Below are 12,813 nucleotides of genomic sequence, written 5' to 3' on the forward strand. Positions count from 1 at the left end.
CTTCCATCAGTGGAATCAAAACTAGATTTATTAGGTGATAATTTAGTTCTTAAAGTAGGAATTCCTTCTGGATTATGCCAATCTAGTAACTCTCCATCAATTGGAAGGCTTAGTTCTGAACTAGCACTTGGCAATGAAGACTGCCTAAAAATTGCAAATAAAATGCAATAAAATATTTACATTAGCCAGAAAAAATTATAAACTGTAAACTGTAAACAATAATAAAAATTACAATAACATTTAGTTCATTAAAATAAAACCAAATGAAGTGAATTTTAATTTTTTTATTTTATAGTTATTTTGAATTTCTAATGTTGGTCTACCACAAACAGAAGAGTGATAAATTAGATGAGAAAATTCCATCAACTTTCTGGGTATTGTAGTAGACTTTGATCTCAATTGGAATGTACAGAAATTTTGTGTAGCAAACTTACCAGATTTCTCTTTATACTTTTAGACTGCCAAAATGTTCTTGAGCAGGAAGATCCTGAGTAAGGTAAGTAGTCTAGTTTCTAATTAAATGGTTAAACTTTGACTGATAAAAGACATATACATAAAAGTAATGAAAAGACAAATAATACATGACCACCCATTACATACTTTAGTAACTAAAAACTATCAAAAAGCTATTCCTTAAAAAAAGCCGTAAAACAAACAAAACAAACAATAGTAGTAAATTTCATGGTCAATGAAATTTTTTATAAAATAAATTCAAAGATAAAATGACACATTCAAAAAACAAAGACTGAAATAAAAAATAGCCAATGAACAGTACTTTTATGGAATTTAATTTGTAATTATTTTTAACTGAATCTATCTAGGTGGTTATTTTTTTCTGTTAAAAATAATACTGAAAGTGACTGATTGCAGTTAAAAAGATAAAAATGTGTGAGATGATAAACTTCAAAAAAAAGTTTGAAACAAAAATCTACTTTTTGACATAGAATTCATTTTTGTGTTATTATTTTTTTTTTTATATTGTTTAAGCTTTGTTATTGATTAATTAACTTATATAAATTACAATTAATCTTTGGTGTACAAGTTTATCCAAAGCAAAAGTTGAAGCTTCATTTTGAAAGAGTTTTAAGAAAGATTACAGAGATTTACTGTTTATATATAAATATGCATATTGGTTTTGAATTTAATTATGATTGTACTAACAAACATACTGTTACGTGTTCATGGTTCAACAAGGATGTTGAAGATAGCACATATAAAAATTCTTACAAATATAATTTATTTACTCTTAAATAAGTTACTATATAAAAATAAATCAATTATAAATTAAAATACAATTCTGGATTACACTATAACTTAATAATACCTAATACAAAATTAACAAATAATTATCTCTCTCATGTCACTGTTATATAAAGAGGAAACGTCAGTTTATATGTAAACATAAATCTCAAGAACCACTACACTAATTGCTATCAAATTTTAACAGTAGCTTCATTATGTAATCTGAAGTGTCAGAAGCTATTTTAAGATGGAAAATTATTTATTAAAACATGTAAATAATAAATAATCTATTACGATGCTGCACTTCCCATTCAGGCTGATAGGTAAGAGCTGCTAAATTCTCATGTTTCTTTCTTATGGCAAACCGCTACTGCAGTTAAATTGACACCAAAAGTCTTTAGATATTGACCAATTATTTTTGTCAGCATATCTGATTTTGAAAAATATTCATCATTGTTCTAAAATGTTCTTTGTCACCGACTTCAGTCAATTTTTGTCTATTCATCGAGATAAAACTTTGTAGTTCAGCATATGGTGAAGGTTTTAGCAATTTATTTGGCCATTTAGTTGATCAGATTTATTCATATTTGTCTTTCTCAGGACAAATATCTCGGCTGTAAAATGCCAAAATCCAGACTGTCTTGGAGCAGGGGATCAGAATATGTCCGAACGTGTGAATGTGATTTGGGGGAAATTTGGGCTGTCCAGGGAAATTTCAAGAATATTTTACCAGTCATGAAAAATAGAAATCATGACGTAAATACCAACTGATGTTGTATTCACATCATTTATACAATTATTAACTAGAATAATTGATCTTTCAACAGGTTTTGAAAAGAAACATTTATCCTATTGAGTATCCTATTTGTTCTCATTATGTCTAATAGCATAATGAGAATAAAGGTAGCAACATCATTCCTGGTGAGTGAAAACTCATAGACTCAAATCACGATAGGCAAGGGATGCATTACTGATAAGACGCATTGTGGTCATCAGTGTGTGCATGTGTAAGTACATCTCATCTTCTTGGGTAGTGTTTCTTTGTTTATATTAGTTGGCCAGCTGCAAGCGTAGTGATATACAGTACAATATAAAATAAGTAAATTGTAAAATAAGTATAGATAAATATATTGTATAAGTGATATATAATATACAATATAGTGAGTACAAAATTTATAATTGTACATTAATTAACTATATTGACGTTTAAAAGCAAGCAAAATGTAAACTGTGCTTTTTATGAATGGCACGGCAGACGCGATAAACTTGGAAATCATTTTGAAAATAAACACCCAAATGAAAAAGCAAGAACTAAAGATCAAGCTAGTATTTCTGTATTTTTAAAAACAAAAACATGTGACTGATAAAATAAGTAGCAGTGAACCTTTAAACAAACAAATAAAACTTGATGAATCACAATTACTTTGTACAGAAATGAATTTATCTTGCAGGCAAAACAATGCCAATGTTGGCGATTGTAACAGACCATAATTATTATTTATCATAATGTTTTTGAATATTTATCAACTATAAATCAGGCGATATCCGGACTTAATAAAAACATTGAGCTAATAGAATTCTCTAAGTCTGAGTTCATTTACCAGCTACTTGTGACAATTGATATTTTAGAATTAGTGATGAAATTTAGTTGCATACACAAAATGTAAACAGATTATGTATCTGGACAGTTTTTGATTATTACACTTCAATGTAAAACACACTGAAGAAAATGGAAATTGAAATGAAAAGTGCAAAATTAAGTGAGGAGAATTTTTAAGGAGCTTGAAAGCTTAATAACAATGTTTACCAATAACATTTAGTACCTGATGAAGATTTGGAGATCAAGCCGTTCAAAAACTCAGAAATAATTTCAAGATGGAGAACAAATTTATTCAAATGAAAAAACCTTCATAAGTTCTAGAAAAAACTAGAAAAACCTTTGTGTATTGTGTAGCATTGTAAAATTGACTTAAATGAAAATTAGTGAGCCTCCTGTTATAGAAAATATGAGACAATGTTTTAGAAGCAAGTTCGTAAGAATAACAGAAGAAACAGATGCAAATAAACTTGAATCTTTAGTAATTTTAACAAATTGGATCAATAAAAATTGAGGGTGCAACTTTGATGTTAAAGTTCTTTTTTTACAGCTAAAAATGATAAAGAGCAATCTTGCAAACTTACATTTTTTCAAAATAATACTTAATTCTTCAAATAAGGCCAAAAACCTTCTTTAATTGAACAAAACAGAGTGATTAAATAACTATTTACACTTTAGTTGATGCTGAAAATCTCAGAAACAATTTTACTCCTTAAAAACTGTTTAAAAATCTGTAGTGAGACTGTATGTGAATCTGTTGGATCAGTCATTTGCAACGATCTGCACAACAAAAATGTAAAATTTGACGCTCTATTTCAAGAAGTATTCATTTCATGGAATGGTCCTCCCATTCACCATGCATCACATCTTTTAAAGAGATCTTTGCACAGACACTTTAATGGTAGAAAATAACATTTTAAGAGATTTTCCTCAACCAATCGTATAAAAATGTTCAAAACATCAAAAGTCATTAACATCTTAACAAAGATAAAGGAAGGCTGCCTTTTCTTAATGACTTGAACTGATAATCATCACTGCACACATTACAGGTAATTGTCTATATGAAGTATTATTAATTTTATCATAATATTAAAACAATTTTTCATTACTGTACCTTTAACAAAATAGTTAATCCTACAGGATCAACTCAGCAGAATTTTTATTAGCCCTACAATATTTACGTATGTTCTAAAAATAAAACAGGATAAATTTCAGCACCTGTGAAGTAAATGATGGTAAATCCATCGGATTTCAATTGGATTTACGACTGTTTACGTCTCAGTTGCTGATTTGTATTCTAAAAATTACCTTAATAAGTAATATCTTTTAACATGTCTCTTAGATTAAGCCTAACATATTTATTTTATTTCAGTGTCCTCTTTAGTGGTCATCTTCCCTTGAAGCTATCACAATACAGCCAATATTAGACTACTGTGTTTGTTGAGTTGTGATTATTAATGTATTTCTTGTTCATAAGATAATCTTTTGAATAGATTAAGTGTCTCCAACCCATGTATTTTTATTACTTCTTTTTGTTTAATTCATCACACATAATAAATTGGTCGGCAAAACATAATAAACCATTGCCTCAGTTTTGGGGAAATTTCTGATCAAAAAAATTGTGTTTGGGGGAAATTTCAGGGATCTGAACATTTTCCTGTTCCCTTGTCTTTGAGAATACCTACCGCACGTTATGTGGCATCTGTAACAATAAATGAAAATTTTGACAAGCATGAAGTTTGATTGTTGCAAATGAGAATGTCCGCTGCAAATAGACATCCAACTGCAAGAAGCCCAATCTGAGAAATACATTTATTACAACAATGGACAGAGACTTCATCTCAAGAGACAATGTGAATTGTCAGCTAAACACTTGCATTGGCTTGATGACCAGTGTATTCATTGTATGCAGAACAGACGGCAATGCTTCTATGTCAATTAGGCTTCTTTCAAATATCAGCCTAATTTTGATTACATCAATTCAATAGATATTCAAACTGGTGCAATGAACAAACTATGCAATCACCAATTGTGCCCAGAAATGGAAGGATGAAGCACCCAGTATGTATTGCGCATGAGGTGAAATTTCTTTATACAATAATTATTAGCTTTTAATATTTAGAAAAGGAAACTAGCTCATATTTCTATCAATGAATTAGGTCACCTTGTCCCATGTTTACAATGAGCTCACTGAACAGCTTCCTGTACTTAACCATAGAAAAGAACCCATTTCCAAACCGGTAACTGGAATGATACACTCACTCTTTGCTCATATGCTCAATGATTATCGTACACTCACTTCAAATGTTCTTGCCCATTGTCTCCCCATTTATCAAACATTGTACTGATCCCCAGCTATATTTATACCTTCGAGTCTAGGGATTGACCTGTAATAACAGCAACCGACCCACCTTTCTGTTCATTCAAGCATAATGATTTCTATTGTCCAAACGGTTTACACTAGTCTACAAAGTTTCTTTGTTGTTGCTTCTTTGAGATTTTTCTTTTTCAATCTGTGTTTCAATTTTTGTTTTTCATTTTCTCTCTTTCTTATTCTGGCACTATTAGTGGAACCTTCTTTACCCTTTACAATACTGTTCAGGGCTGCAGCAGTAGCAGCCTTTAATATTGAATTTTCAACTCAATATTACAATTTTTTCTCCTGAGAGAGCAATCACAGTTATTTTCTGCTATGTAAATCAATAACACTGTTTTTATACATTTATATTATATTTTATTTTTGTAATTATATTATGAATCTAATTCTTGGCAATGATGAATATTCTAGTAAACTGTAAATTAATATAAAAAGAAGTGGTAATTTTATAAGCAAAAATTAGCCAAGAAAAAGAATGAAGTGAAAACTAATACTGAAGAGTATCTACAGGGCTTTTTTTAAGGTAATGCCCGTCTGAAACTTTGTCATCACATCAATTTATACTTTGGAGAAAGATAGTCCTTACGTCACTATTATTTGTATCACAAGCCATCTGTTGGGTTAATTCACTTTAGTGGAATGCATAACCTGACTGAAGTGATTAGTAAAATGAATATCCTGATGAAGTGTAAAGTTTGAATAATCATTTTTTAAGTGAAAAATAAATCTGCAGTTGAAATCCACAAAGAAATTTGCGATGTTTATGAACTAAATTTTATGTATAAAGAAAGGTAAAGTTAAAATATGGTGCTCTTTGTTTTGAGAAGATAGATATTATTGTTCACTGAACTCTTTGATTTTTTTATGAAGGGCTAAATGCTGTTGAGAAAATAGATAGGAGAAGCAGAGCAATGGGATTTTGTTTTTGTGTGGCAACATTCAACTGCATAGTACAACAAAAATGGTTCAATAATTAAATCAATTTTACTGGGAAAACCTTGAATATCCACCAGTCTCAATTTTATGCCTAGTGAATAATAAATACTTTTCCTAAATTTAACAGTAACTTACATAACAAGGGAATGATGAGGATCTAAAAGTTAGTAACTGAATATATAATTACCATTTAATAGTTTAAATCAATGGTAGGGAACATTTTTCAAACAAATATAAAGCTAACAGAACAATATGAAAAATGAAATGCACTGAATGATGACTGGGGAATATAAGTAAGTTTATTTTAATGCAACAAGATTTTTATTTGTATGTATCCAATGAAATAATTAAAAGATAATGATCAGTATTCATACAATTTACAATATTGAGATTACTGAGTAATGTTTTTTACAAATAATATTATTATTAATAATTATTACATGAAAATTTATGGCTAAATTTGTATCAGTTACATGAAAATACCATTTGAGAATAATTAATTAATTGACAATAATGATAGAATAATATACATTAAATGATGAGAAAGTTCGCAGTTTTCAAAATTTATTGTGTAATAATTAGACATCAGATGACAAGTGAAAAGAGTACAACAGATCATCTTAGCCCTTGTTGTTTAGTGCGTAGTAGCAACACTTAAACAAAGCTGGTATCCTGTGTTTGTTGACATCTAAGCTAGTCAAATTGTTGACAAACGTTAATGCTAATGTTAATGTAAGTATAAATACACTACGTTAATTTTATTTAGTGCTTATTTAAAAATTTTTTCAGGTTATTTATATTCAAAATAACTGATACTTTTTTCACAAATGAAATTACTACGGTTTTGGCAACACAACTGTGATATAACTCATGTACAGATTGATTGTTGTTTAATAATAATGTTGATCAAGATCCTCCATGTAAGATCCCAGTAAATCTTTATGTTCTCTTTTTTTTTTTATGAAAAGACGTTTTCATCACATGATCTCAATTCTGAGATTTATGGTGAAATTGAATAATATAAGTTATGAGAGTTGTTATATACACTAGATTTAGATTTTAGTTATGTTACTCTGAACTTAAGATAAAATCTGATGTAGATGAGACTAAAAATAAGGAAAATTTCCTCTCTGCCCCTACCGATCATTATCTTTTATTTATCTGAACCTATTTTAAAATTATGCATTAAGGAAATCAACAGATATAATGAACAATTGATTTGCTCAAATAAACAGATATTTCCCTTAAAATAAATTGAATTTCTGGGTACCAGTTAATGTAAATGGGTGAATGCATATTGATACATACTGCAATTTGATATCAAATGGATATTGTACAATACTGATACTACAAATCTGTCTATTTAGTTATCAGACTGAATCAAAATTTGGAGGCTTACAGTTACTAAAAGAAACAAATAAAATGCTTCCTACGGTAAAACTGTTTTTAATTTTATTTATAAACCTTAAAAATGTAAAAAAAAAAAAACATAAGAAATTTTTGTTAATTAAAGCGAATAACAAATAAAAAGAAATAGTACATAAAAACTGTAATATTTCTAAAGAATACAATCCTTTTATAAGAATGAAAAAAATTATGAAAAATACATCTTATGAATTTTCAACTGAATTCTTGATAATTAGGCATTTGGAAGCTTCAGAACAACAGATAACATGCAAAATAAAATCGGTTTGCTTCATGACACACACAAAAAAAAAGTCCAACCTCCATTCATAATAAACCCTTACTTTTCATAAATACATGTAGAAAAGTTACTTAACAATACCTTGTTATATTTTGTTCACAGAATGTGACTTTTGGAGCACCAAGCCCACGAGTAGTTTTCAAGGAAGCAGAACGGCTAGGTCCAGATCGTGGAGAACTATCAAAACTACCGGAAGTAATGCTTGTTGCTCTTGTTTCATCAGGACTTCACATAAAAAAAAAAAAATAGAAGAAATAAATTAAGAATAAGTAGAAATTGATAATTATGAACATATTCTATGTTTGACTTATTTATTTAAAAATCAATGATATAATATTAATATATAATTTAATAATCAGCTCGACAGCTGATTTGAATTTCATTATATACCTACACAACACTGACAAAGTATGAATTAAATTAGGATGTGATACCAAAGATATTCCATGAAAAAATCTTATATATACCTTTCTATGAAACAAAAGTTTTTTTGAAACCAAAGTTTCAAAAAATGTGCGCAGGAAATAATCTATTAGACTGCTAAAAAACAAGTTAATAGTTTAAAATTTCCAAAAAATTTACTTATAGATGAAAACCTATGATTATGATGTTCAGCCAGTTGTATTTGCTAAAATGCATTTTGAAGCACGTTCATCATCAGTTAATAACTTATAATATGCATATTGATAAAAATATCTATCCCGTAAAATTAATGTCATTCTTCAAAAATTTAAATAAGAAAACAAAAGTAAACGATTAAAAATTTTGAATTAATGTTAGCTAGCATAATTTTGACACAATACTATGCTGATATAGCATGTTATACATATCGACAACAGAGCTCACTTAATACTATATTACAATGTTTATCATGTTGTATAACTTTGTAAGTTTTATAAATATTGTTTAAATTCTTAAAGTTATTGAATTAGTTACAAACTTGTAGGGTTCAGAACTACAATTCATCATCTGATTAATTACAATTTAGACTTCAGATAAAAGAAAAACAATTCACTATATATTAATGAAAAATATTAAAGTAATAATTCTGAAATAAAAGTAGCAATAAGGATAAAAAACCAAGCTTACCAATTTTCTTAAAGATATTAATAAAATAAAGATTGGTAATGTTTTTAAAAGATATGGCTAAATAAAATTTAGCCATATTAGTGTTAAAAATTTCAACTAGACTCAACAAAAAAGTAAAAAACATCTAATAATTAAAGCAAAACTGTCTATACTGTAAAGTGCAATGGTGAATAGAAATAGTGCGATAAGAAATATGTTTGTTTTACTAATCATACTTTCAACAAAAAAAAACATATTACAAGGAACCAAAACAATTTTACAGCAGTTACTTCAATAATACCCGCATCATAAAACTGATTTTAGTTCATCTTTGAAGGTCTGAAATTAGGCATGGTTTTATTGTTCTAATAAAAACTAACGTTTCATGAAAAATAACTGATTTACAAATAAATAAAGATACATTAAGGATAAGGTTTTAAGTAAGAAAATTTTCATGAATTTGTAACTCTTAAAATTCTAAAAAAAAATAATGAAAATATTAGTCGTGTAACAAGATGTACTTTTACAATCCATAGTCAACAGGTATGTCAGCTAGTGTTTTTTGAAGGTTATTTCTGTTTTATTTTTAAAATTTTTTAATGACATAATTCTTAAATGCTTTGCATGCTAAACCTAGTCACATACAGGTTTTTCACAAATGCTATGTGCATTTTTATTATAAAAATAGGAATTTTATAATGTTTCTTTTTTACCTCATCTTAGTTTTTAAAACTTGCTCTCTATTACATAATAAAACTATCAAAACAAAAAAAAAATTCAGCTATATAAAATTGATATTATTTTTTTAACATTTTAAAAGCAAAGGTTTTCAGAAAAGTGAGTTTTTTTACATACACTTCACTAAACATAATCTCACAAATCCTACTGGAATTTGACTAAAAAAACAGACAGACAGACGGACGGACGGACGGACAGACAGGCAGAGATGCATTTAAAATAAATGAAAACCAATTTTAAATGTCCTTATGTTATTGTAAACAATGAAGACTTCAAAACTATATTATTACAGAGCTTTGCCTTTCAGAAAACATGAGAGTTATAATATAGGATTTAGAACTACGTTAAAGACTAGAAATTTTTAGTGTAAAATACTAATGCATTTTAACAATTAAAGTCAATTCAAATTTAAGTAAAAAATGTTTAAATTATTTAAAACATTCTTGACTGATTCATCATCAAGGTTAAATTAATATTAGATAATATATTAATAATTATATTTAAATTCTATTAAATAAACCACCTACAACAGAATATTGAAATAAACATACTTACCTTAATTTTTCATAAAAATACTTTCGCAGGATCCCGCAATTGAAATAATTCCATTACTGAATAATAAAATATAAAAATAAAAATACTAATAGTTGCGTATTAATTCACACGAATGCTGCTATCTGTTGCAGTTTTTATAAGGTCTCACTCAAACATTGTCTGATAATTTATCAAATGAAATTTTGTTTATTTAAATATGTAATATTTTAAAAATATATTTAATTTTATGTTATTTTTATTAATTTCTAATAATTTTTAAATTAGTGTTAATATAAGAAATATAATGTCTATTATTTATTAAACGGTCTGCCATATTAGATAAACCTAACTTATTATTTTTGTCATTTATGTAATGTTCAAGGAAATTAGTTTTAAAAGATCTATTTATTTTTCCTATTAAATTGCATCACAATCATTTCTTTTTCTTTTATAAATTCCACACATTGTTATTATTATTTTTGTTTATTAAATATTTTATAATGTGGTTATTAGGGTTTATATGCTGATTTAAATATTTCTTTTTTAAGTTTTAGTAATGTTTTCAATTATATTATTGGTACATAAATACCTAATGTATATTTTTTCACTCTTTTGTATCTTATAATGTATTGTTTGTAAGGTATTTATTTCATTATTATGTTTTGATAGTTGATTTTTATAAATATTATTAATTAAAGTAGTGGTATTATATCTATTTTCAACCGCTACATGTTTTATGGTATTTATTTCATCAATCAACTTTTCTTTATTATTATGTGTCTTTTTGATTGCTCTATTAATCATATAAGTGTTAATTTTACAAGACCAAGGGCGATTTGATTTTTTATAAATTGTTATATTATTAGATGTAGTTTTTCTATACACTGATGTTTCAATTTGGTTGTCCTTGTTTATTTTGATATTGACATTAAATAATTTGGCATTCTATTATTATCTATTTCAAATGTGACTTTTACATTTTCAATATTTATATATATATATACTTTATACAAAATGCTGTAATTAGATCAGTTAAACTTACCACTTACTTATTAATTTTCAATAATCATTTTCATAGGAGCCCGCATCTTCAGTTGGTATTGAATTCTATAACTACTTTAAAACATATTAATTTTATAATTTGTCAAAATTGTTATCTGTTTTAAAAGGTCTTGAAATTTATTATGAACATATATGCAAACTCTGCTGTCCATACTGGAATCAATATGGTAAGTAACTTATCTAATTACTGTGTTTTTTGGTTATGTTTCATATAATATTAAATATATATATTATTTTACTGAAGCTAATATTTTAAGATTCATATTTTCCTCTGTACTGTTAAAGGATATTTTAAATTTTATTAATATGAACCATCTATTACAGAATACTGAGATAAGATATAAGTACAAAATTAAGATACGATATATCTTATCTCAATATTCTGTACGGAGGTTGAAGAGGTAAGGAGGACCGAAGTTTTGAAATGAGGTGCTACTACAGATTGATTAAAGTCTGATGGGTGGATAAAGTGAGGAGGTGTTAAGGAGGATTGATGTGGTGAAGCCTTGATCTCTTAAATATTTTAAAGCAAACGGACAAATGGGTTGGCCATTTGTTAAGGAATAATGGGTTAATTAAAACAATAATAGAAGGTACTGTGGAAAGGAAAAAATGCTAGAAGTAGGCTAAGACTGAGGTAAATCTATCAGATTGTGGAACTTACGTGCAGTTTAAGGAACTTGTGGAGAATTGTGATGCATGGATATCAGTTGCAAACCAATCCAAGAATTGATAACACAAGAAGAGGATACATATATATGCACATGCATGTACATCTACACAAAACTTTTACCTGTCTAATTCAAGATGGTGTTCTATTGTTGGGGACGGTACAATAAATGAGCGAGATCGTGCTGTGCTTGGTTTAGAGCCTACACTTAATTTTGATTTTACAGCAGCTGCTTTCACACTCTGCCGTCGTAATTTTTGTATCATATCTCTGTAAAATAAATAAATAAATAATTTAATTATAAATCATAAAAATATAACTGTTTTAGTTATCTGCCAAAATAATTAAATTATTTTTATTTTAAAAATTGTAAATAAAAGGAAGATTAATATTTGGTAAAAGATTAATCATAAGTTATTAAAAACATACCTTCTGAAGTCTTTAAAAACCATTGCTTCAAGTTCCTGTAACCTTTTAATTTCCTGTTCGATAGTTCCATGAGAAGCACCTAAGGCACGTAGATCATTAATTATCTTTGCTTGTTCGTTCATCTCTTTTTCTATTAATTTCGATCGTTTTTTAGCATCTAATGATGGATCAAAAGCAAAAGCTGGTAAACTATCACATGTTAAGTTACGACTTCTTCTGAGAAGCATACTTTCCTGTAAGAAAACATAAAACATATATAAAATGAACAGCATAATACTTATATTAAAAACAAACCAGAAAAAATCTATACCAACTTGATAAACTTAAGAACTGATTTAAAAAAATGAAAAACTGAAGATCAATGACAATAAAGATCAATCATCATAAAGAATTTATGATGATTTGGAAAAAAAAGAATTTTAACTAACAGGCAATTTAATATATTACACACATTG

At 27.4% G+C, this 12,813-nt stretch overlaps 1 protein-coding gene across 1 annotated transcript in view; it reads right to left on the reverse strand.

Moving 5' to 3' along the window:
* Positions 1-12,813, reverse strand: part of tweek (transmembrane protein KIAA1109 homolog tweek) — a 260,309-nt gene that overhangs the window by 44,808 nt on the left and 202,688 nt on the right. The window contains exons 69-72 of the mRNA XM_075370220.1: positions 12,359-12,591; positions 12,053-12,199; positions 7,939-8,082; positions 1-144 (exon numbers count right to left, since the gene is read on the reverse strand). Of these exons, the coding sequence (XP_075226335.1) occupies positions 1-144; positions 7,939-8,082; positions 12,053-12,199; positions 12,359-12,591 (668 nt within the window). The remainder of the gene's footprint in view (positions 145-7,938; positions 8,083-12,052; positions 12,200-12,358; positions 12,592-12,813) is intronic.

This window comes from Lycorma delicatula, chromosome 7 (genome assembly GCF_047948215.1).
Source record: "Lycorma delicatula isolate Av1 chromosome 7, ASM4794821v1, whole genome shotgun sequence".
Lineage (NCBI taxonomy): Eukaryota > Metazoa > Arthropoda > Insecta > Hemiptera > Fulgoridae > Lycorma > Lycorma delicatula.